Source organism: Uloborus diversus, chromosome 7 (assembly GCF_026930045.1).
Source record: "Uloborus diversus isolate 005 chromosome 7, Udiv.v.3.1, whole genome shotgun sequence".
NCBI lineage: Eukaryota > Metazoa > Arthropoda > Arachnida > Araneae > Uloboridae > Uloborus > Uloborus diversus.
Window position 1 is genome coordinate 17,311,524 of NC_072737.1, and position 27,394 is coordinate 17,338,917.

At 36.5% G+C, this 27,394-nt stretch overlaps 1 protein-coding gene across 1 annotated transcript in view; it reads right to left on the reverse strand.

Moving 5' to 3' along the window:
* Positions 1 to 4,040: 4,040 nt before the first annotated feature.
* Positions 4,041 to 27,394, reverse strand: part of LOC129226533 (MFS-type transporter SLC18B1-like) — a 32,111-nt gene continuing 8,757 nt past the window's right edge. Inside the window, exons 2-9 of the mRNA XM_054861142.1 lie at positions 21,446 to 21,541; positions 21,244 to 21,317; positions 18,848 to 18,995; positions 15,103 to 15,171; positions 14,624 to 14,717; positions 10,066 to 10,223; positions 8,128 to 8,226; positions 4,041 to 4,136 (exon numbers count right to left, since the gene is read on the reverse strand). Coding sequence (XP_054717117.1) covers positions 4,041 to 4,136; positions 8,128 to 8,226; positions 10,066 to 10,223; positions 14,624 to 14,717; positions 15,103 to 15,171; positions 18,848 to 18,995; positions 21,244 to 21,317; positions 21,446 to 21,541 — 834 coding nt within the window. The remainder of the gene's footprint in view (positions 4,137 to 8,127; positions 8,227 to 10,065; positions 10,224 to 14,623; positions 14,718 to 15,102; positions 15,172 to 18,847; positions 18,996 to 21,243; positions 21,318 to 21,445; positions 21,542 to 27,394) is intronic.

Below are 27,394 nucleotides of genomic sequence, written 5' to 3' on the forward strand. Positions count from 1 at the left end.
TCATTCATCAAACCCTTTCGAATTGCTTTCACGAGGATAACCGTGATTTGTTGATTGTACTACAACGTCAAATGAATCAGGAATTACTAAATTAAAGTTATTAGAATATCTAAACTTATTTTAAACTGAGCAGTGAAAACTGTAATGTAATAACCTCTAATGCATGGATTATTCATCAGTCAGTATAAAATTAAAAGTAAATGAGCTGATGTGTGCATCACATGACTTTCTTTTACTCCAATTTAATGTCATTTCCCCATTATTGGCAATTTTAATGTGATTCAATTGTTTACTCTCTAAATATCCCCAACAGTAGACAAATTGAAACCAGATTAAAAAAAAAAAAAAAAAAAACGCCAAGTCTGTTGCCAAGTTGGCGACAAAACTTGGCGACCAAAAGATTGGCGATATATCGCCTAGTGTCCGAAAAATTATAACACAACTTGAGTTTACATGGAAATTAACAATGATTCCCCCCCCCAAAAGAGGGAAAAGACCCCCTTAGGAACACCCGAATGCAACCAAAACGGAAGGTGCACAACTAGACCCCACTAGGAGTCTACGTACCAAATTTCAACTTTCTAGGACATACCGTTTTTGAGTTATGCGAGATACATACACACATACATACGTACATACGGACGTCACGCGAAAACTCGTTGTAATTAACTCGGGGGTCGTCAAAATGGATATTTCGGGTGTCTGAACGTTCCTAGGTATATATCCACGTGTGATCGGGTCAAAAAAAAAAAAAAAAAAAAAAAAAACTCAACATTCATTCGAGAGTGAGAAAAATGGAAATTAAAGCTGATTTTTGAGTGAAAATTTTTTTGCGAATACAATACTTAATTTTTTGTAAAAGGAAGTAAAAATAAGTAGAAAACTATAATTTAGACTCGAAGCAAATTTCTTTTTTTCTTCTTTTTGCAAAATAATTTTCTCTATTAATTTTCTAATCATATAGGTCTAAAGTTAAGAAACTTCCGATTACAAGTAACGAATTTTGTGCATGTTGAGCTATCATTAAATTATTTTTATTCAGATTACAAATGCAATTTCGATACTCAGAAGAACACGCATCACTTGAAATAAATATAACGGGATTTTCGTTGCTGAACTATGTTTCTGATTAATCAATGGAATCGAAAATGACATTGAAGTTTCCAGTTGCAGCTATTCGCGAATTCAGCGTTTTGATAAATGGGGAATATTTTTACTAGACCGTCAGATCCCATTACGATGTATTCTAAAAATAATGTATAAAACTTAATTTATGAATAGGTTTCAATTTGGTGATTACTTTCGTTTTCTTCTTTTGGAATTTATGCAAATAACTTGACATATTGATGTGTTTTAAATTAAAAAAAAAAAGTCGGTAACCATAGCAATCATATGGTTGATAGAGAGCTGCTGAGATATGCAAAGAAATATCGCTCGGGAACTTTAAAATACACTGTTATGTGAGAAGCAGGTCGCAAAATACGTTATGGTATAATTATATTTTGACCCGTCATTTCGTACTTTTCTGGAGGGGGAGGGGGACGGCAAAGACAAACTATATCGGAAAACAGCAAAATCCACTATCATTTATATGTAAAACATTAGTTTTTGCAATCCACGGGGGGTAGGGGAATTGATCCCCCTAAACGACGAACCTAATTATATTCCTTCTTTCTTCCTTCCTCTTGCTCTCTGTATAATAGTCTAAGATCTCACTAGGCTTGAGCTACCCTAATCGAATTTCCAAAAATTGTTACCATAGCATAATAGATGAAGAGTAGAAGTTGTAAATAAAACGCGAAAGTAAGAAATTTCTACCTTTTTCACGTGAAGAAGTTTCAACAATTGAAACTCCGAATAGCGACAACCCTATGACTGGACCACTTTTGCTTGGGCAATCCTATGCCATCGGTTTTGTAATATTGTCCGCCTTTGAGAAGTTGAGCTGTGATCTTAAGCAAGTCTATGTCTTTCGAGGGAGAGCAAACAGTAAGAAGAGGAATTATTAGAGCAGAGTTGGGCTACCATCAAGCCTTTTGACCTTCAGCCATTTTTCCTCACCCCTATTTCAGCAAATGAAATCGTTTAATCCGCCGGCCAACGGAGCTCAACTTGCCAGAGGCAGACAGTATTCTTACCTATATTTTTTAATATGACTTATGTGGCAACTCGATGGAATGATGTGTAAACTCGAACTAAAATTACTCATTTTTAGGAACCCTTCAGCTCCTGGCAACAGGGGCGGACCCAGAAATTTTTATAAAGGGGGTCAAGTTTTAATGGCTAGCGTTGTACCTCCAACATCAAAAAATATCACAGCCCCTTATATGCTATAGAGCAGCCCCCTCTCTCCAAATGAGATCAAAACCCTTTCAAATCCCCCTCCCCCTTAATTTTTCAATGGCGCAACAAGCGCCATATATCTGTGGATCATATTTCCTCAGATTTTCATCAAAAGTCATATTTCTTTAGGCAAACAACCTGGAAACGTTACCTTAAGCTCAGAACATAACATGTTCTTTTGAAAATAAACAAAAAAAAAAAAAAAACTCGAAATATCAATAGCCCAACGTATGAACCCAGTCGATACTTTGAATTATGACGCGCTGAGAAGAAATACTTTACAGAATCTAGAAAAAATATTGAAACAGAAATTCCATGTAAATTTTTTAGTCTAAAAAATGAAGTTTAATAATAATCACAACAACTTTCATGCCACAGGGGGGGGGGGGTCAGTTGACCCTTTGACCCTCCCTTGAATCCGCCCTTGCCTGGCAACCCTGATTAGTTTACGTGAAAGAGGTAGAAATTCTTACTTTCGCATTTTGTTTACAACTTTTACTCTTCATCTATGTTAACAATTTTTGGAAACTCGATGAGGGTAGGTCAAGTCTAGTGGGATCTTGCTCTATAAGTTCCGTCGTGCATTTGAATGAATTTCTTGAAACGGGGTTGGAGTGTAACATTTTGAGTCACTTACAACAAGTTAGGAGTTTACTTTCAAAACAGATAATATCCAGTTTTATACTTTTTTGGAAAAACGAAAAAAAAAAAAAAAATTCTCACTAACACTAACTGTTAGAATTTCAAATTTCTCACAATGTTTTGGTAGAATAACACGTGACTATTGTCTTAAGTCTAGTAATTTTTCCTCAAATTTACCAGACCTAAATTGCCAATTTTATTTCGGATATGTTCCTTTTTGGTGTAAAACAGTGGATATCCTCCCTTTTGCAAAAAAAAAAAAAAAAAAAAACGCGCATTTTCTTCAGAAATAAACTTTATTAGATTCAAACAAAATATTCAACATTTTTTAATGCATTTTTTTTACTCTACTTTATTCCTTTCTACTTACTTTATTCTTTTCATTGAACATTTAAAAAAAGGACCTTTAATCCAATGAAGTATGAACAATAAAACCACCCAAGCCGATTCAAATAATCACGTTGTAGGTATTAATAGATCAAAGTTTTTATCACAATTAATCTTAATTTTTCAATCAATCACAATTTAATCATAATTAATCACAATTTAATAGTAATATCAATTATTTAATATTAAATTAGTAATCACAATTTGAGGTCGTGCTTGCCTAACTGATAACAGATTTGCACAAGGCGCAAGGTGCTGCGATCTCTTAATACAGACGGGTATCATGTTTGATTGGAAATTCTCAGCCAGTGCCTCGCTCCGTTATTTTATTTGTGAACCACTTTTAATAAAAAGTGGCAAATTCAAATTTGGATATGTGCCCTTTTGATATGAAAGTGAATGAGTGGGTACCGGCAAATAAGGGATAAGTTCCACTTTGCTGTAAAAGACCTGGCGAGAAATAACGGGATGGATATACACCGTTTAGGTGGAAAAAACAATGTTTACGCATTTTTTAACCGTAGATATAAACCACTTCGAGAAGAATGAAATTCATGAGTCGATAGGGCTTATATTAGAGATTCTGAAAATGAAAAAAAAAAAATGTTTTTTCCAAAAGTGGATATATAATCCGTTTTGAAAGTAAACTCCTCACGTGTGTTCACTACTTACGGTGTCATGTCAAGAAAAGATGCAGGTCCAATGATGACGAATGATATTGTCATAATTAAGCATCCTCCACTTTGTAGAAGAAACTCCTTTCCCTATAATCAAAATTTAACAAAAAGAGTTAATAACTGATGAATGAGCTGAAAATCAAAAGTTCATGAATAGATTGAACATGATGAAAATTAATTTTCAGATGTTTCAAATCCAATACAGTAGAACTACAACTATCCAAACTCTTACTATACGAATAGCTTTTTGAATTTTTGGGGAAAAAAAAAAAAAAACCAAGAGGGAACATTACTGCGATTCACAAAATAATGATTAAAGCTTGACCACGGAGAGATGGCGGATGACCTTGAAGCGGAACATCATTTATATTTTAGGTAGAATCTGCCAGAAAGCACGGAAGAGTAGGAAACACCTTCTCGCTCATTCTATCTATTCCAAAATAATAACAAACAAGTTGTTTGTTGTACTTTTGAATCTCTCACTCTCAAAAAAGGTCTTATTCTTCTGAGGACAAAAAAACTGACCCATCTGCTAAAGTTAAAAAGATAAGCTGTTTTTTGTTTTTTTTTTTCTCAAAAAATAACTAAATAAGTTACTCAATCTGTTGATTTCAACCATTCTTATCTTAATCTGGAAAGTTTTGTTAAAGTTTTTATCACACTGCATCTTATAGCCAAGAATCTCATACCTGAATTTTTTTTAATTACTATTTTTTTGTATGAGATATGAAGTATTTATGTAACATGAACTATACAATCTGAAGCTTTTTTTCTGCAGTAGCAAATAGTAAGTTTTTTTAATTGTATTTTATTATTAGGTTCTTTTTCTACTTTTACCTCCTAAAAATCTTGGATAATGATATGTTATTTTTTTTATTTAGGTTTTAATTTTTACTCAATCTTACAATTTGGTTTTACTATATAGTTACAGCATCAAAAATTAGCATTATATATGTCTAAAACATCAAACAAACTAAGCGCTAACATTTTGGTGTCGTGAAATGGAGCCACACGCTTTTCAGTCCTGGCCAAGTTTTAGAGTGGCACCCATGCAAACAACCTATTACAAATGACACAAATGATGATTTTGCTTCAAGGTCATCCACCTTCTCTCCGTGGTCAAGCTTTGCCATCTGTGCTTTATTCCCTCCGAAAAACTGGCGTTTTACCTTCACTCGAGATGTTTAACAAGCAATAACTTTCACTTAAAGTACGGCACGTACTTACTGTACCAATGTACAGCACTTTTAAGCACGCTTAACACGCGTTTTCAATTGAATAATCAAAAGTTCTTTTGATTAAAAAAGTTTTTTTTTCTCAAATTTTTCAACATAAATATAATAATTAATTAAAATGGACATTTTTTTCTTCGAAAACAATCCAATTATCCGAATGTTTGAGTATCCGAATGGAATCCAGTCACAATTGATTCGGATAAGTGAGTTCTACTGTACTTCAAAAGTTCTTTAATGTCGTGGACCTGTGTGAAAAACACACATCCACACCCACCAGAGCTGAAAAATCTGAAAAATTTTACATGTTATATCGAGCCTATTAATTTACAAAACACTTGCTGAAGTAAACTTTTTACACTTCCTAAAATCTTATCATTAAATTACATGTCGGTAAAAACATAACAAAATATACATGTATCTTCTACTTATTTATGGATAAAGAATTGACTTATCAAGAAGAACACTATATCAAGAAATGATAAATAATGGGGGCGGTGCCATCCCCAGAAGCATAAATACGCATTAATGCTATGTAATAAGCATACTTGATTTATTTTTTATCATAAACATATCTGTAAATGTAGCTTGAAAAAAAAAAGATACTGGTAGTTTTTTACTGAAGATCTGCGATGCAACTAGAATGCAGCAATGCGATGTTTCCAAAACATTTGAAAAAAACTTTTTACGAGGTAAAAAATTTTTTTTGGATATAGGACTCATAGGGCATCATCATCACCCGATACTTTGGGGTTTCGCACCAAAATGTAAGTGGAAAAAAAGATCGTTTTTGTCTATTTTAGCGAGGAATATAAACATGAGCCTCCCTCCTTGAAGCAAATGTTCATACTTTTGAACTTTTCTCCTCTCTAGCAAATCAGAAGAATGTTAACTATCCACATATAAATAATAGCCGATGATCGAGTAAACCTCGTGTTTCAACAATGAAACTCGCGCCACGGCATGATAATTTGATAATGTGTTTTGGTAATGTTTATCATCCAGAGAAAGGCTTTATTTGTGACAAGGCTGAACTCGATGCGGTCACTTAACTGTTTTACTGGTAAGACTATCATTTCAGGGGAATGGAGAAACAAATAGTTTAAAAAAACTAAAAAAAACACGCTTTCGTAGCTAAATGAACTAAAAAGTGAAAAATAATCTTTAGATGATAGTAGTTCACCAATCACTTAATTTTAATGTAATACAAAAAAGCGTGGGGGGCTGTCTCTTTACATTTTTGCATGGACAACAAATGGAAGAAATTCAAGACAACTGATAAAAAGCCCCGACGCTTTTTTGTATTATATTAAAATTAAGTGATTGGTCAACTACTATCATCCAAAGATTATTTTTCGCTTTTTAGTTCATTTTGCTACGAAAGCGTGTTTTTTTAGTTTATTTAAACTATTATTTTATCTTCTTCTTTTTAGTTTAACTTGTTTTTTCGAAAAAATATTCATTTCAACACTGTTCAAAATTTTTTATCTTCATGAAATTTTCCCAAAAAAAGCGACTAAAGGTCTCGGCTGGCATTCGAAACGTGGTCTCTCAAACTCCAAAAAGAGCAACTGTACCCCTTAAAGTGTAATAGCCGAGCTCTAAAAACATTCAACTTCGCTGATAAATTGCCTGTGGAGTAATTGTCTAATCTAGCTAATCCATCTCAGTCATCGATGTATGTGTGCGGAAATAATATCTACATTACCTTGAAAATTTGAGATGCATTTGAATAAAAGTTTTGTTCAACAATGGTCTGATCAGCAATGAATTTCCAATTGAAGGCTCACCTCAATTTTGGCATGAAATTAGTTAAAAACAGTTATATTTCATGTTCTAATTACCCTTGGAACATTGGAACACATTTTGTCTGATGCAGAAAAATTAAAGGTTTTTGTAGATATTTTTAAATAATTTTTGTGAGCAATTTTTATTATTATTTTTTTTTAATTTTTTCCTTTTTCACATTGTTGGATTTATGCCAAAATATTGATTAAAATTGGAGGAAACTAACAATTAAAAGAGTAAATTAATTCATTTGATTATGGAATATTGCATTGTCATCGGGTCTGAAGTCGCGTAAACAAATTTTAAAAGAATTCGAACGCAGGAAGTGGGCGAAATTTGAGCTGCAAGATTCCGTTACAAGATACATACATACGTACATACATACAGGTGAAGCTAATAAAAGCGTGTTGAAAAAGAGGTCAACTATGAACGCTATCCACTGGAGTTTAGGGTTCATCCACTGGAGTTAAGGTTAAAATTTCAACGTTCAAAATATCACTAAACAGGCAATGGCTTCGTTCAAATGGAGAAGCAATTTTCACCGTCATACCTTGACGGGGCTTTCTAGTTAATACGAATGAAGGTTAATTAAATTTGTATGAGTCCACCACACTTGCAGAATCAAAGAAATACCTGCAAAAACTGTCCGTTTCTCATAATAATTAAAAATGTTGGCTTGAAGTTGGTAATAAAAACTGGTAATACTTATTCAAGTTAAGCAAAGGCTTGAAGAATAAATTTCTCGATGCAATAGGGATGGCAGTTCTCTAGAACTATGAAACAGGTTATGCCTTTCCCTGGCGATAGAACCCCCTTTTGCTCTGCGAATATCACGTGCACCAATTGCACTCATTACTTATTGCTCGCGTCAATTCTCTGAAGGAGGACAGATAAATACTTTTGAAATAACTACGTTTTTCTAGACCATTCCGACAGAAAAATAAAATAAATAAGAACAATATTAGAGGGGGGGGGAGGGGTCAATTGACATGAGAATCAGCAAGAATGGTGAGAGGTTTTTTTTTTCCGTGCAGTGTTATGCAAGTTTAAGTTCTTACCCATTTGTCTGCTATTCTTCCGGACAGCGGTGAACTTATCCCATAGGACAGGAAGAGACACAAATAAATCGAGCCAACAATCATAGGAGTCAGATTAAACTAGTAAAATAGAAAAGAAAAAAATAATAATATGTTTTCTAGAAAGAACTGAGGATGCAAGACAAACAAACAACAATATTCCAGAAGCCCAAACTGACTGAAACTTTATTATTATTATTATTTTTTTTTTTGAGCAATCACGATTGCTTATTGTTCTCACTTGACTGTTTTGATGTCCTTTGATTTTATTTACTCACCGCCACCCTCCGCAGCATCACCGCAGCTCCTCACGATGCTGCTCCTATAGCGAAAAACCGTCTCCAGGTTGCATCCATGTTCTACACATACGCGCATACATACACAACTACACACACACACACACGCACGCACACACATATACACACAAACACATACACACACACAAACACATACAACTACCCACACATGCATGCCTGCACACAGACACAAACACATATGCCTACACATACCCCCCCCCCCCACATGCACACAAATTCATACACACAACTACTTACATACGTATGCCTGCACACAGACACAAACACACATGCCTACACGCACATACACATACCCCTACACACAACACACATCCCCCCCCCCCACACACACAAACACACATGCATACACACACTCGTGATTGCGAAAAACATAATTTGAATTCAAGATGTCAAAATTCAAATTAATTTTTCATATTTTTTTAAACTTTTGCTCATGTGATCCACATGAAAAGGTTTTTGTCGTGATTATCCTGGAGTAGTGGTGCCCAACGAGCCGCCCGCTGGCCACATCCGGCCCGCAAAGCTCATCCTGTTCGGCCCGTTGTATTGCCCCCATGACCCTTCCCTTGTATCTGGTACTGGGGCCACATCCGGCCCGTGAAACTGATCCGTGCGGCTCGTCAGTCTGTGCAATGTTACAAATCGAAAAGCACGATTAGTGATTCTGAACAAATTTGGAGCCAAATATTCAGAAATTGGAAAATCATGCATTTAGATGAAATACGCATTAAATGATGAAAACAGCAATCATTTGTTTTTATTATCTTTCCTTTTCAATGTTATTTAGAAAAGAATGAAATATTTTTTAATTTTATTTGTCTTTGACCCGCGGAAATGATTTTAATTTGAAGTGCGGCCTTCGGACAGAGAAAGGTAGGCCACCAGTATGCTAGAAAAAAAAAATAATAACCTGTTTCCCCGCCATCATGTAGTGAATAGGCTAAAACCAGGAAAACCTTCGAACTGGACTGTGTGTGTGTGTTTGATTAAATTTGATTTCTCATTTGTCTCATTATTCTTTCACCTTTTTTTTCTTTGGTTTACCCATAAATTGCCCGCTTGCGGTGATAGGGTTTGCAATAAATATGTTGTAACCGTGATGTTGATTTGCACATTTTTTTCATAAATAGAGCTTTAAAAGGTTGTTTGTATGATAGTAAAAACTATGTGCTTTCTGTAAGTATAAACTAAGTAATTTAAGAGTAGATGGATCGTCTACAAAATCAGGTTTGACGTTACAAGCAATCAATCGCCCAGTAGCTGGAACTTAGGCAATACTACGAGCAAGTATCAAACAGCTCGTTATGACATCCAGAGACTGCAGTTTCACCCTTATTTGAGATCAGCAGTTTGGAATAGCCACAAAAGAACTGGAGGCAACGTACCTCTCAAACTATGAGATGACCTTCACACTGGTAGCTAAAGGTCCTGCAGTAGGTGCAGTCGACTGCACCTTTTGATCAACGCCTAAGTTGTCAAGTTTGGTATGCAGTGTGTATGATTGTGCTACCAAACTTATACTTAAACCGATTACTGGACTCTCGGTCAGGGCTTATAAAAATTGTACCCTTAATATCACTCAAAACTCGACGCGGTTACTCACCTGTGAGAGATGCTCACTGAGTGCGATGAGTATGAAAGCATCGGCAGTGACGTTGAAGGTGACGCTGACCAGGATCATCGACCCCGCCGGCAATTTGAGGATACGGAGGTACTCCCGGATCGACAGCGACTCCAAGTCGTTCTTCTTCGTGCTTGGATCTATAAGATTATCAAGTAAGTGATCAATGAATCAACTCGCCTGATTTTGCTACAGTGGACTCTATTCGGAACACTCATGGGACCGAACAAAAGTGTTTAGACTATGGGGGTGTTCATTATAGAGGTTGTTACAAATTTTGCAAATAGTAATTGTTTTTATGATTAATTTGTTGTAAATTTGGCGTATGTTCCATTAATTTTCATCCAAAATTGCCGTAGTAATTTAACCTGTAAACTGCTTTTTGTTAGCTGACATAGGAATAGGAGGAAAAACTTTACTTTGGGTTAGAAATTGGTTTACTGGTAGGAAGCAAAGAGTAGTTGTGAGAGGAAATCATTCTAATTGGAGTGATGTTTTAAGTGGGGTTCCTCAGGGATCAGTTTTTAGGGCCTCTTTTGTTTATTATATTCATGAATGACATCAATGAAAATATTTCTGGAAGCATGAATTGTTTTGCTGACGATGTAAAAGTTATGGGGATTGTCGAAAATGAAGAACAAGTAAAAACAGCTGCAAGAGGATTTAGATCACATTACTAAGTGGGCAGATAAATGGGGGTATGGCAGTTAATGTAGGGAAATGTCAAGTGCTACACTTAGGTCATGGAAATAAGCGTATGAGATATCGTTTACAGGGTTCAGTCATAAATCAGGCAGAAAATGTTATGGATCTGGGTATCTTTATAAATCAGGACTTCAAGTTTAGTCAACAGTGCAGTATTGCTGGTAACAAAGCCAACAAAATGCTTGGGTTCATCAATAGATCTATTTCAAACAAATCTAAGAAAGTTCTTCTGCCTTTATATAGGAGTTTAGTAAGACCTCATTTGGAGTATGCTGTTCAGTTTTGGTCGCCTTATCTGAAGAAAGATATTTTTGTATTGGAAAGGGTTCAAAGAAGGGTAACTAAATTAGTAAGGGGACTCTCAGAGTTAGATTATGATACCAGACTTAATAGGCTTAACATGTATAGCCTGGAGCAAAGGAGAGTCAGAGGGGACATGATTCAGTTATTTAAATTTATCAAAATGAAAGATGTAAATGGGTTAAAAGTTTTGCGGGGAAAGCAGGACAAGGGGTCATTGCTTTAAGCTATTTAAATCTCGGGCTAACCTGTAATTAAGGAAAAACTACTACTTTAGCAGGGTCGTGGGCACTTGGAATAGCTTACCGGAAGATACGGTAATGAGCAAGGGAGTGGATAGCTTTAAGAGAGCCATTGATCTTCATTGGGGACTAATTGATTGACTAGGACCAGCCTAGCAGGGCCCAGAGCCTGTTGCTGGTCGTCACATTTGTATTTGTATTATGAATACACAGCCCCCCAAAATTCGTATGAAGTATATGGTCCCGGATAAGATTTGTGAATGGAATTAAAAAAAAATATGAGAAATTGGAAGAACGTAGTAGGATTTTCTGGATATTTCTTTGCTGTGTATAAATTGCCGGGCGTCTTGTGAATGAGAGGGACAGTTAGTTTGTGTTTTAATTGTCTGGTCTCAGACGCTGGCTGGAGTTTTCACTTTGTTTTGTGAAGTCTTTGCGCTGGTGTTTTGCGTATTTTGAGTTAAATACGTGTGCTACCGTTGAGTTTACGGTGTTAATTGATATTTGCCTAACTGCTACGGTTAATTTAGCAGTTGCTAACGACACTTCTTGTACCTAGCTGTAAATAAATCTCCTGTGTTTTTCTCAAGAACTGTGCCGCCGTTAAAGAATTTCTTTGAAGTGGCCTGACGCGTATCAATATGTATTCTATTGCGTTAGTGGACCATGGTGTTCCCATAGTGGTGTTCCATCTTCAAACATTTTTAGACACCTAGCGTATACCCTCAAGCTTCAAAAAATTTTCATACTATGACGTTATGCATATGATCGCATACACATATTGTGCGTAATGGATTACTGGGTGTATATCCTCCGAAAAATTGATGGGAACATCACTGTAGTGGACTATGTTCAGTATTTTGCCCAGTGAGCTATACCAGTAACTGAGGTAGAGGTGTTGAACTTTGGATTGGTGGCTATGGCAGATTTTTCTGGCTCATATGCTCAGCTGAATGATTTCATGTGATGCACTAATATCCCGGAAAATATTTTTTCTTCTTCCTCTATCCATTTTCTCTTCAATGCCATTCAATTAATGATAAAATCATGAACGTATTTTAGGCTTTCCAATTTGATTCATAGGAATTCCCGAGTAGCGATTGTGAACGTGTTTAGTATGTAGAGAGATAATAATCGAAGAGGGTTAAAAATAGCGTTCGTAATACTGGGGTGTAATCATATTGTAGGGTGTTCAGAGTACAGAGAGGTAAGCCTGTGTTAAGTGTATGGCGAGTTTCGCCGGGACCACCAAAATGTGTTCAGAATATCGGAGTGTTCAGATAGAGTGAGTCCACTGTATATAGTTTGGCTCCGATACGAGAACCCCCCCCCCCCCCAAATGAAGTCAAAACCCCTTAAAAATGAAACCCCCTTAAAATTTCGATGCCAGTCACAGTCTGCGCCATGAACCCTCCCCCTCACGGGCACCCCTGTCATATGAATAATAACCTTTGCTCTGTCATGACATGCAAAAGGAATTGCACCCAAGTCTTTCAGAGTTCATAACTCGAAGTATATAGCTAATGGGGTCGTTTCCAAAATTTTAAAAGTATTTTTTTCTGAAAGAGCATGCTTAAAAACATAGGATCGGACCGTTTTTTAAATAATTGGTTTAAGTTTAATATTTTTAAAAAATTACTTCAATCGGTGCGCTTTTATTAATTACACTTCTGTCAATGACATCACAAATGATGAAGTGCCGTTCAGTGTTGCCATTCACAGAACAAAATATTTAATTCGCATCTTTACTCACGTGTATTGGCAACGCTATGGTTCATAGCAAGCGTAGAGAGCTATTTTAATTCGCTTCTTGATTATCATAACGTGGAATCGCTGTAGAAAGATGCGGCAAAGTGCATCATTTGCGACGTCGTCAAGACCACGCCTTGTTTGAAATATTGGACATTTAAAAAAATTAATTAAAAAATAACTGTTGGGAAAATAAAAGTATTTTCTGGGTCCATGTTTTTTTTTGTGATTATTCTATCAATTTCAGTGACAAAAAGTACTACTTTTGATTTGACTGAAGAAAACAACCCCATTATGATATGATGGGTTGTAAGCAGTGGTGGCGATTCAGGGGCTCACTATTTTGGGGAAAGTATTTATTTTATTTTCCAATTTAGGAACCATAACTAGAAATTATTTTTAAAGCAGAAGTGTCTGAATTTTCAGATCATAATGGTTTTTTTAACTTTGTACATCTGTTCACAAAACATTAATTAGCACAAGCAGTCACTTTTAGTTGATGTATTCATTGTTTAGATATTAGTAAATCAATTGTTTTACTTAAAAGCAAAACCATACTTGTTCCATTGTATTATCGAGTATTTGTGACATCTCAATGTTCTTTGGGGTAAATATAAATCTAATTCATGTCTAAGTGTTTCTTCAGGGAAAGTTATTGTATACAAAATTCATCAAAATCTCAATAAAATAGTGAGTTAAGTTGCTAAATTTGCATCAATGGGGTCGTTTCCAAAATTTTAAAAGTATTTTTTTTCTGAAAGAGCATGCTTAAAAACATAGGATCTGACCATTTTTTAAAATAATTTGTTTACGTTTAATATTTTTTAAAAAATTACTTAAATTGGAACGCTTTTATTGTTCACGGCTTCTGCCCATGACATCACGAATGATGAAATGCCATTCAGTGTTGCCATTCACAGTGCAAAATATTTAATTCTCATCTTTACTCACGTGTATTGGGCAATGATATGGTTGATAGCAAGCGCAGAGCGCAATACTTAATTCGCTGCTTGATTATCATAACGTGGAAACGTAGTAGCAAAGATGCGGCAAAGTGCATCATTTGTGACGTCATCAAGACCACGCCTTGTTTGAAAAATCGGACAGTTTAAAAAATTAATTAAAAAATAATTGTTGGGAAAATGAAAGTATTTTCTGGGTCCGTGTTATTTTTTTTTTTTTTTTTTTTGCTCATTCTATCCATTTCAATGACTAAAAAAAGTACTTTTGTCTGAAGGAAACCACCCTATTATCACTTATCTGCTCTCAAAACCAGCCCTAGAGAAATTTTGTACTTTTTCTCTCTCTCTCTCTCTCTTTCTTTCTTTTCTTTCTTTCTTTTTTCTTTTTTTTTGCTGCCGTTAAAAGTCCTATGGCTTTTAGTTTTTTTTGCCCCCCCCCCCCACTTTTCAGTCTCAATCGCCGCCTCTGGTTGTTAGAAAGGCCTCGATATTCGAAACCAAAGTGCTTATGCACTAATTTACATTGAAAAAACGATTGATATAAAGCTGCATTAAAATTTTTAATGAAACCAAGTCTTATACCTGCTTTATCTTCAGTGATGAGAAAGTATGATGCAACGCTCATGATCAAAATGACACTACCGAAGGAAACGAAGGGGCAACTGTACCCTCCCACCTGTAAAAAATATAACAGCGATTAGTAGTTTGTAGGTCACCATTATGAATTTTAGTTTCAACTAATCATTTCAAAGAATTGAGTTTTTTCATGAAGTTCATAGAAATTCGTTCTATCGATAGTCTATAGTATAGTCAAATACCGTTACAACGAACTGCAAAGGGACCTCAAATACTGTTCGGTGTGACAGAAATTTCGTTGTAATGGAATTCAGCAAATGTAATGGCAATTAGATCGAGAGTGAACATTTATTTCGTTGGAGCGCATATTTCGTTGCATTGGTATTCGTTGTAACGGGATTTCACTGTATTTTGTTTCGGTCTGAGGGCTCTCAGGCATTCGATGCAAATGCATTTAAGTTTGTTTTCACTGCAGTAAAACTTACCGTGTAGAGAAAACTTCCAAGAGGAGGCCCCGATATCATCGCCACTGTGACAATTGTTTCTGTGAGACCCTGGAAAGAAAAATGATTTTCACATATTTCTCAAATTTAAGTTTCAAACAAAATTTGTCCGAAACATACATGGTACAATCCAAAAGTAATGAGCCTCACGTTATACTAACACGTGGCATACCCTGCAGTTCGCTCCGCTTGGCAGCGATGGTGGTGGGGGTTGTTGACTTTACAGCGCAACGCAGGTCAGTAGCCTCCCAGCTTTCGAAGCTGGGAGGCTACTGACTTTACTGTTAAAGCTGACTGTAAACTTTACTGTTAAAGCTTTTACTGTTTCGACTTTACTGTTAAAGCTGATGGTACCGCTCATACCATCAGCTTTAACAGTAACCCTTACACAGTGGTGCGTGACAATGCGATATGGAAAGTTCGTCAGAGCAACGCAAAGAGATCAAATTTTGCTTCTGGTTTCCTTCCCAAACGTTCGCTCTGCTTCTATAGGCCTTTGGGTCGGTCCTATTCGCAAGTAGGAAATTCGCACGAAGCCTTTCGTAAGGCCGGGAACTGGTGACTGATGAATCCCAGTCTAGGCTCCTGTCCTCGGCCCGTAGTGACGTAAATGTGCAACGAGTGTGAATTTTTGAACACGGACTGGTGTTTGAGTCTCTACCAAGTAGCAAAAGCCCTGGACTCAGAAACAACGGTGCAACGCATTGTTTGTTACGGAGAAGTTGCTAATGCGGAAAGTCTGCGCAAAACTTGTGCCGAGAGTTCTGACTGAAGAAGGTCCGAGTGAGTCAACGCTCCCGTGGTGCCCTAGCCTTTCTACAGTCCGGGCTTGTGGCCTCCTGACTTCTTCTTGTTTCCACTATTAAAATCAGCGCTGAAAAGGAAAGGTTTCAACTTCAACGAGATCATCCGGGCCGCAGCCCTTGCAGATATCCTGGAACAGGACTTCAGGGATGTCTTTGAGTCAAGGAAAAGCCGCCTACAAAAGTACATTGTTGCAGGAGGTGCCTATTTTTAAGACTATTAGGCAGTTGTACCGATCAGCTCAATAAATCTGTCTTTTTAAACGAAAGCTCATTATTTTTAGATCGTACCATGTATCATTGGCGCCCTTATGTAAAATTGTAAGGGGGGGCTCAGATATATTAACCATGGTTTAGCATGATATTTTCCCCATGAAAACCAATTTCATGAGATTAGAGTCGTTAAAATTTGACATTTTTAATAACTTGTTCATTAACGGCGGGAGAAGAAATATTTTTACTTTTTTGCAAAGAAAAAGTACTAAAAGCAAGGAAGTTTTAATTTCTAAGGGGGGGTCTCGAGCCCCCCCTTGCCCCCCTATATGGGCGTCTTTGCCATGTATGTATTGATTCTAAATTATTTTTGTGCCGTATCTAAAAGTGAAGGGAGATTGGAGGAGATTGAAAAAAAAAAAGCAATGAATAGTTTAGAATGAAGACTCTTTAAAACACTCCCATATAAAAAACACATCTCCCTCCTCCCCTCGCTCGTCGGCACCCATACCTAAAACATTCTATTGAATGTTTATATTAAGAAATCAAAATATCCGGCTAGACACTTTAAAGAGTGGTTTATAAACATTGCTTCTTTGTCAACATCGGAAGCTGCGAGTAGAAACGGTAGCCACTTAAACTTTTATCTTAACATCAACCCTCGCGAGTGCCCATTGTTTGACTAGAGCTTACGAGAAAGCCGATACGCGGCTTCATTTAGCAACACAAAGTGCTCAGAAGCTTCTGAAGATACGCAGTTACTTTTACGTAACAAATTGGAAAGCAATTATACAACACTGTTTTTGCAGTAACTTTCCAGAATTTGTCCCCCCCCCCCATTTTTCTTCTTCTTGGATCATTGGATTGAAAGAGGGGATGGGATTCTCTAGGGTCAACCCGTCGATCGCGATCGACCGGTCGATCTCGAGCCTATTTTCTGTCAATTGCGACAATATTTTTGCCTTCGGTTCTATCGAGCACCATTTTCTGAAACAAAATTAAGTTTAAGGTCCACATTATTTGAAAATGTTCCAACCTTTTTTTGTTCAAGGGAACTGTTTATAATCACTATTTCATCATTTTTAAAACAAGCAATATACTAAAGGGCGAAAATATTTCTATGTGAGTTAACAGTTTTCACATAACATTATTTTATCAAATTAAAAGCAACTATTTAATAAGTAGTAAAGTCTATTTTGGTAAGATTTTGCCTATAATTTGAAGTTAGTATCATCTCAACTGAACCTCGAATGCAACACGACCGTTTAATCCTTTACGTCTTAGACTACGTATGGTCCATTGAGAGGAGATAAAACGGATGAAGTGAAGACTTTCATTCAAGTCACGTGATAGATTTCAAAGCAAAGCATTGGAAGAAATCAGGTTTCCTTTGCTTGTTTCGCGCAAAAGGTTCCTACCATTCGTCGCTGTTGAGTCACGTGACTTGGGGTCTTTGGGTCAGCTTTTGCTAAGCCAATGATTGGACTTGCTGTTGCTCCCTCCACTTTAATTCCTTCTCTAAGGTATGGTCTCCTTACAGGAGTCAGGTTGTGACTTTGAACAACATTTCCACTATTTTTAACTGCCCCACTCATATTTTAATAGTATTAATGTTTCAATTAGCGAAAAAACAGCAAGACAAGACTTAAATTACTGTAGAGTTATCCAAAGAAACAATAATTAGCGAAACGATTTAAAGTGAATTATTAGCAGCCAAGTTCAATTTTAGCCAACCATTCAGGCTAACTTTGAACTGGATAAGTCCTCCCCCCCCCCTTGTGATGTAAAATATTTTAATTTTAATAAAAGTAGTGCATCTGTGTTCTTTCTGTTTAAAAATCTTGGTTTTCATTTCATAGCATCACAAGATTTATATAATTTAATAGGGAGCTTTGACCTCTGCTCGTTTCACTTGCCAACCCTCATTCTTCGCCTATTGCAGATCGATCACCAGCCCGCCTTCGGCGCTGTAGTTCGAGGGCTTCGTACCTTCCTCACCTGCCTTTGGCTGCTGGGCATAACCCCGTCTTCGGCGGTGTATCTCGGGGGCTCCGCCCTTCTTGCCGCTTGTCACCTGGCGATATTCCGCAAAATTTCGTGACAACGCTGGTAATTTCTCTTGAAGTTTTGAAACCAAACAGGATAAATGTCGCCAACTTTGACGCCATCGGTATGACATTTAAGGATTTTGATGGTATAGTTCTCCATTTCCGGCTCGTTAAGATTTGGAGGAGTGAGACAGGGTGGAATGACTTTCTCGCGATATTCTGTTATCAGTACTAAAGTTATCAGTATCGACCTGGCAGACATTGGCAGTCCGAAGAAGATAAGGTAACGGACATACACAGACAAACGCTCACAGACTTTAATTATTTTGACTAGGAGGTTTCACCCCCTGCTGCTCACCAGCTAGCTTCGCTCTTCAACTTCAGCGAAGAAAGTTCTTTGATGGCTTTTCACTTTCTTCACCATCACGTGATAGGTATTTGCTTTCCCCTAAGCAAGCTATTTCAATTATTGGTTTAATTTTGTTAATTCAAGCTGTAGAAAACATTTCTCGCCAAAAAAGCGGCAAATAGCATTCGAACTCCCGTGAAATGAGAAGGTGTGACAAATTGTCTCGTGACAGCCAAACAAACACTTGTTTAACATCGGCCGACTGAGGGGAAACCCTGGGCTCTATCCATTAGATGTCTGCTCTAAAGTCTTACCACATAATATCCGGGATTGAGCGGAAACGTCTTGACGATGACGGCCAAAGAGCTGGTGAGGTAGGCTGCGAATCCGGCTCCTTCGACCGCCCGGACCCCCATGCACAGGGCGAAGAAGAGAGTGCCGCCCGGACTGTGCTCCAGGCACCTGAAGAGAAAGAAAATGAGAATCAATAAAAAAATCTCTGAGAAAAATGAAGTTTTAAAAAATGAGTGCATTATGCTTCCAAATTTGCTTGAAAGCATGTGTTTCAAATATGAGTAACCTATGTTTTCAAATAGTGTGCTGAATTATTTCATACTCAACAATGAGTACATAACTCGGTTAATACTTCATTTTAAAATTATTACATATTCAAAAATGAGCACGAATACCTCAAAAATGAACACATGTTTATTTGAGTATTTGATGAGCATTTGAATGTTTCAAATTTGAGTACCACAGTGTCGGAGCCATTTTGACTCTGCGATATGTTCAAACTTCAGTACTTTTTCGTCATTTTTGAAATTGTTGTTTTAAAATTGTATTTATCTCAAAATGTTGCGACGTCGGATGGTGGGCAACAACGGCCCGGAATGGTGGCGGGTATGTGTATGTGAGTATATGTATATATTAGTGAGTATAAACAATATTTTACCTCCTTTTTTAAAAAGTTAAGAAATGGTGTAAACCTTGTGAAAAGTATGCCAAAAAGATTTAAAATGCTCATCAAGAACAAGGGAATGCATACTAAATATTAGATAATTATTTCACTGTTCGTTAATGTGTCTATAGTTATGTAATCAATAAAGAATTTGCTTTTAAAACAGTCATAGTCCAGCACTGTATGCTGCATCAAAAAGTGGAGGATGTCCTTATTGATCTATTTGACCTTATTTGGCAAACCCACCTAACATATATATTGATACCATGGACACTTCGGGGTACCCCTCGCTTCTTCCTACGGCACCCCGTTTGAGAACCCCTGCATTAGAGGAAGTTTAGATTATTTACATGCGAAAATAAACTCTTTAAACTGTACAATTGAGCAAATGCCATTCTTTTGTTAGAAATTCAGCCCCTGCTTTTACAAGTAGGGGAAAGTAAGGTAAAACCGGGAAGTCGGGAGCAAACCGGGTACCCCCCTTCTAGCCCTGTAAGCGCTGCAATCGCGTGGACAAGAGAGGAACTACCTTCCATCTTCATGAAGAAGCAGCGGCCATTAAATTAGAACGCACTAGACTCGCTTCTTTCGTTCCTGTGAAGAAAATTCTGTTTGAGTGGCTTTTGCTTAAAATGTTTGAACAAAACTAGAGCGATTATACTACGTTCCTATTTTTGCAACAGTAAAGGTGCGTAGCTCTCTTTGTACAACATTTAATTACCTTCATTATCATTCTAAGTTATTGGCTGTAGCGTTCTATATAGTCATATGACGGCAATTTTTATGGAAACTGTACGTGCGGGGCAAAACCGGGTACTAACTAAGGAGCAAAACCGGGTACCTCCCCCGTACACTGAGAGAAATACGCAGCCGAAGGAGGACAAGAGAAAAGGAAAAACTGTCATTTTGAGGGCTCCTCATACAGGCTTCATCTTCAGGCAACATCAGAAGAAAAGGAAAAGAAAAATGATGGAATGAAGACCAAAGATAGACGGAAGAAAAAAAACCTGACGGAAAGATAAACGAATCAAAGGAACGACAACATTACAAAGATGCCAAAAAGGAACAAACAGAAAATAAGCCTCAAAAAAAAAAAAAAAAAAAACGAAGGAGCAAATGAGGGATAAATCCAGTGAAGATGATGACAATTCTGCCTGCATTTGCAGCAATGAGCTTTACTGGTGAGGGATGGCTCCAATTCATCCATGTCGTCGTTGGGCCCATGAAAGCTGCTTTGGGGCCGAAGAGGAACATAACTATTTTACTTGCGACTTGTGTCAATAGGTCTTATATTACAGCAAAAAATTAAAGGTAAAGACAATTAAATTTACTGACAACTCATCAATATGTGTCCTTTTATACTTATTCTTTTATGTTATGACAATAGTTAACATATGTCACTAAATAAAACCTGAATTTTTTGGAAACTTTTTAAAATTTTTATTTTCTCATAGCAAGAACATATCTACCCGGTTTTGCACCTCTGATGGGAAAAAACCGGGTAAAATGACTTTTTTGGAAAAAAAATAATTAAAAAAAAAACACTTATGTTTTTGAAACTGTGGTTGTATTAATAGATAAGTAGTGCATACTTTTGCAAAAGTTTGTTCCTTTATGCTAAAAACTGCGATCTCTGGAAGCCTGTAAACCTTAGGGTCCCGGTTTTACCCCACTTTCTCCTACATGACCTTTCATAAAACCAGAAAGGGTGAATTTAGAAATCACGAAAAAATTCTTTTGGAAGCTACTTACCCGAACAAGATGGTGGAACCTCCAGTCAAAAATAACCCTGCGATGACTATGAATTTCGCCCCAATCCTTGTGAGCTGGAACAAAAAATAACTAATTAACTACCTGACTACTACCATCTCACTTAAAATATCTTCTCTCGTGCTTTGTCTCTCATTTTTAATTTTAAGTTGAAATCTTAATAAAGATGTTAATGTATACATACACTCCTTCCGACGATGATACTGAATGTGATTTGAGATAAGCTGTACACTCCAAAGACTAGTGAATATTGTTCGGCACTGAGTCCTTTTTTTCTTGCCTAGAAAAGAGGAGAGACATAGTTTATCAGTGTATTCAGTAAATTTGTCATAGAAAAAATGACTAGTTATGGACATCCAATCAGTAATGGGAAGGTTTGTCTCGTATTGTCAACATCAAGTTTGTAATAGGGAAGTTGTAATAGGGAACATGTATGAACATCATAGGTGAAAAAATTTTTGCGATACTATAAGTAGTTTTTTTTTAAATTAATTTTTAAAGTTCAAGCGATTGTGACGTCAGATGGCACAGGAAGTGACGTGATGCGCTCTTCCGCCACGGGAGAAGCCGCAGGACGTGCAGTTGACTTCCTCGCATTTAACTCCTCGCGTTTCTGCAACATTAAACCTCTCATCCTCTCGGAAATATTCGAATACCATCATTGATGTTACTTGAGGAAGATTATTAGATTGTGCTTTATCGAATCCGGCCTTCATAGTGTGTTCAAAAGGATTATTGAATTTCTAAAAAAAAATATCAGCGCTCTCAAAATGTCCGTAGCGAAAACAAGGGATCTTCGGCGGAAGGCTGCCCATTAGTGCCCTGTGACGTAAGCTCGTGACGTTTCAGAAGAGCGCACTTTAGCGCGTGGATTTTTAAAAATTCATTAAAAATCAATCACGGTGTTTTAAAATTCGGCGATGGTGAATTTTTTTTTAGTTTCGAGGGTCAGTTAACAATATCCAATAGTCAAAATATGAACATTTAATAGGTTCCTGGAGCACCATCAGAGGATTCTTAAAAATGCATCTTTCAAGAACGCCCATCCTACATTTTTTCTAAACCTAAGTTCTTGTCATGTCAATGCTTCTCAATCACCTACAGTGAATGCTCCTTGCACTTAAGTTTTTAAAGGGTCATTCTTAAGGACCTGACATTGCTTTTTTTTTTTTTTTAAATCAGATCGCAGCTATAATGGGAAGTATTCATTCATTAGCTTTTTTGTCTCATATAGGCATATTTTCGCCTATATCATTACGATATTTAAGATCCTTTCATGCTCATTTGACCATACTAGTTAGTTAAAAGTAAATATTTTAGTTATGGGCACATGGTGACAACAATTAGCTTTTTGGCCATTCTTACTCAAAATAATGGTTGGGATTAATGACAAAACATGAGCTAAATTTGGCCATTTTATTTATTTATTGTGCTGTTGTTCAGACAAACTTTCTGACAGCGATTTTTCGATTGTTCAGTTATCCATCTTTTAATTTTAATGTTGCTGGAATTGGTAAGTGTACGATGCTCTTAGGTAGGTTATGTGGATTGTAACTCAAAATTCATTTCAAGTAAAACAATACATTTATTTAAAACGTGTAAAATCAAATCATAAAATGAACTAAAGAAACTGAAACATCGCCCTAACAACTAACTGAAAATACAACTGACAAACAACCTACCAACTGGCTAAAATAATCAAGAACAGTTTTTATAACAAAGGGGCACTTTTGCGCACCTTTTTGACGCACACTGCTAACGCGCCCTCAACTTTAATGTATGCAAGGGATTTAACAGTAGGTAAAGATACTTTTGATTTGATTATGTCAAATGTTAAGTGTTTTAGTATTGTTGTACTTTGTGTGTGTGTGTGTGTGTGTGTGTGTGTGTGTATTTCCTGAACATAACTGAATTCAGCTAGCACGACCATTACCAAATTTTAGTCTGACCATAATAAAGTGGGAACATAATTGGTCAAACCAGTCCATTCCAATTTATTTAAAAAAAAAAAATGTAAATCATAATTGAAAATGAATAAAAATATCACACCTATAAAAGTGCAATTTCTAAGTTCTAGCATCGTTAGAATTTCTTTTTTAATTTATTACAACGGCACAATTTGTATTCAAATTTAAAAAAAAACGTTAAGCACGCCCATAACTAGTCATTTGTCCTCTAGTAGGGGCAAACCTAACCTGGCAGTACTGTGAAGGCTACGCAGATCCTAATCACAACAATACAAGGCTACCAAATTAGGTTTGCCCCAACTATAGAATCTAAAAAAAAAGTTCCATCCATGACTAAACGAGTCTACTTTCCCGTATACTAACATCGACTTTCTAGTATGGAATCAATATTCTCTGGATTAGCTAAGACTACAAACTGTGTCAAACATATCTTTTTAAAATTTTAAGCAGATTTCTAGAAGCAAAATTTGCCTCGCATATCTGATGAAATAGATACGTGAAAAAAGAATAAACGAACAAATAAAGTAGCAGCACATTTTAAACAATGCAACTAATATATCCCCTCCCCCCCCCACAAAAAAATCTTAAATCGCTTGAAAAAAAAAGATTTAAAGATAAAAAAAATTCATCAAAATAAATATATTTTATCTTTAAAAATATCGTTTGTCAAACTCTTTCTCAAGGATAAAACTAAAGGATCTCGGATTCTCCCCCACCCCCTTTGCCAAAATTAAAATTAATTTAATTATTAATATACTTTTGCAAAATAAAAAAAAATAATAATAAATTTCCCACTTAAAAAAATAATTTTCATCATACAAAGAAAAAACCTACAACAAACAAATCGCCTGTACAGCTCTTTCTGTTAAAACATAAAGTTCTCATGACTTCCTTTTTATTTCCAGGGCCCAATTTCCCAATAGGCAGAGTAGGCAGTTGCCTAGGGCGGCAAAATTTTCAGGGACGGCAAATTTTGCTTTAACCACACATTTTTTACTTTCTTTAAAAAAAAAGGAAGCATTGTATTCGCGAAAAAATTTTCACTCAAAATTAGTCCTTAATTTCCATTTTGCTCACCCCCGAATTAATGTTGAGGTTTTTTGTTTTTTTTTTTCAACCCGACCACACGCAGATAAGTGCCTAAGAACGTATAGACACCCGAAATATCCATTTTAACATTCCCCGAGTTAATTACAACGACTTTTCTCGTGACGTCCGTCTGTACGTATGTATGTATGTGCGGATTTGCGTATGTGCGTATGTATGCCACATAACTCAATAACGGTAAGTCTTAGAAAGTTGAAACTTGGTACGTAGACTATTAGTAGGGTGTAGTTGTGCACCTCCCCTTTTGGTTGCATTCGGGTGTTTCTAAAGGGGGTCTTTTGGCCCTTTTGGGGGGGGGGGATCATTGTTAATTTCGATGGATACTCAAATGGTGTTAAAATGTAGCGGACACTTGCCGTATCGCCAGTCTTTTGATCGCCAAGTTTTGTCCCCAACTTGGCGACAACTTTGGCGATTCTTTACTTTTAAATCTGATTTCAATTTGGCCACTGTTGGTGATATTTAGAGAGTAAACTATTGAATCACATTTAAATTGTCATCAATAGGGAAATGACATTACATTGGAGTAAAAGGAAGTCATGTGATGCACACATCAGCTCGTTTTTCTTATATATTATTATTCTTGAAAGTGAACTACTATACTAGAATTCTTTCATTTTCCATAGCATTCATTCATTCATCATCCATTCCGTCTTTTTCTTGTAGTTTAATAATGTTTACTTTCACACTTCTTAAGAAAATGAAATAATTTTCAAGCATGATAGTAAATGTGGGTAAAACAATAAATGACGAGAAGCGGTGCCGATTGAAGAAAAGCCAGTTTCATTGCGTTTGACCAGCAGACCCCCCACCCCCCCACAACAAGATTGGAGTTTGACTATGATTTTTAGTGCCATACTAAAGTTCATTCAGTTGTGGTTTCTTCAGTGATTGACGTGTATTTTCTCTACTACATTATGAACATTTAAAAACTCTTCTGTTAATCTTAAGTCTCGGTGGCAAATAAAAATGAGTGACGAACGAAAAAGGCTGAAAAATTTTAAATGAAGGAAAATTGCCAAATTAAAAACCGAGAAACAACGAGCTGATGTGTGCATCACATGACTTCCTTTTACTCCAATTTAATGTCATTTCCCCATTATTCGCTATTTTAATGTGATTTAATATTTATTCTCTAAATATCACCAACAATGGCCAAATTGAAACCAAAAAAAAAAAAACTCCGCCAAATTTGTCGCCAAGTTGGCGACAAAACACTTGGCGACCAAAAGACTGGCGATATATCGCCAAGTGTCCGACAAATTATAACGCCACTTGAGTTTACATCGAAATTAACAATGATTTCCCCCCAAAAAGGTGCAAAAGACCCCCTTAGGAACATCCGAAAGCAACCAAAAGGGAGAGGTGCACAACTAGACCCCACTACGAGTCTATGTACCAAATTTCAACTTTCTAGGACATACCATTTTTGAGTTATGCGAGATACATACGCACATACGCACATACATACAGACGTCACGAGAAAAGTCGTTGTAATTACCTCGGGTGATGGTCAAAATGGATATTTCGCGTGTCTATACATTCTAAGGCACTTTTCCGCATGTGGTCGAATCGAAAAAAAAAACTCAACATTCATTTGGGGGTGAGCAAAATGGAAATTAAGGGCGATTTTTGAGTGAAAATTTTTTTCGCGAATACAATACTTCCTTTTTTGTTAAAGGAAGTAAAAAGGAGTCTTAAAAGTTTTTAAAATGTGAGACAGATTTTCAGAAAGAACAATTTTCAAAAGCAGCATTTTTGGACTTTTTGATAATCCAGTAACAATTTACAAGTGAAATACCATCGACCAGTGAGGGCTGGTAAGAAACGCGAATGAACGTAATAATTTAGAAAAATATGTTCAAAACGTTGATTCATAGATGAAAACAATTCGCAATTTGGCGAATGAAGATCCCATTTTATTGAATGATAAAATACAAACATGCACGAATATTATACATACATAACACCTTATCAGAAGGAACGTTTGGCATCATTAAAAAACAATTGTAAAAATCTAAAAAAAAGAAGAAAAGAATCTCAATGCTGCAACATTATCTCCGAATTTTCCTAATCTTCAGCAAAGTCTGAATTCTCCTCATAAACACTCCCTGAAGATTAAAAACGTCATTATTAGTTCTTCACTTGCTTAAATTTCGTGAACACTAATTTTTTGCGTTTTTTGAGTCAAGTAAATGTTGCCCTTTTTTTTTCTTTTGAGTGGGATGGCAGATTTGAAATCTGCCTAGGGGCGGTGCAGAGCTGAATTCGGTCCTGTTTATTTCCCATTGTCAAAAGTAGAAGAAATAAATTTAAACCTTTGAATGAAAATAAAAACAAGTCGTTATTTCACAGTAAAAACCAGGGGGCTGCGGAGTAGGTGTCGGAGTCATGGAGTCGGACCGATTTTGGGGTAAAGAAGTCGGAGTCAGAGTCGGTCATTCCACAAATGTGCCAGTGCTTGGAGAGTCGGAGTTCGAAGGCCCTAAAACTACTAGAGTCGGAGTCGGTCATTTCCCCTCCGACTCCACAGCCCTACAGAGGCGGAATCGTATCGATTTTTTTAGATAAAGGAGTCGGAGTCGGGAATTGAAGACTTTAAAATTCCAGGAGTCGGAGTCGGTCATTTGTCCTCCGAGTCTGCACTTCTGCCAAGACTGCGGAGTCAGAGTCGTAGTGGGAATTTTATTATTATGAGTCGCAGTCGGACTTTGGGGTACAGGAGTTGGAGTTGGAGTCGCATTCGGCGGCTTTAAAATTCTAGGAGTTTCGGAGTCGGGAGTACGTCATTTCTCTCCGACTCCGCAGCCCTGGTCAAAACATCTACTCTTTGGATTCATTTCGTTTTAATTCAGTCATATTTATCTCTGATGATCTCAGAGTTTAAGTCTACGAGATATGGTATTTCGATTTTTATCAAAAAAAAAAAAAAAAAAAAAAAATTCTGTTTCCTGAAACCAAAAATTGAGAAAGCGTTCGGCATCTTCACAGTTTTTCAATTTTTTTAGTGCAAAAAAAATATTTTTTTGCATTGTCGTAAACATTAAAAAAATTTGAAT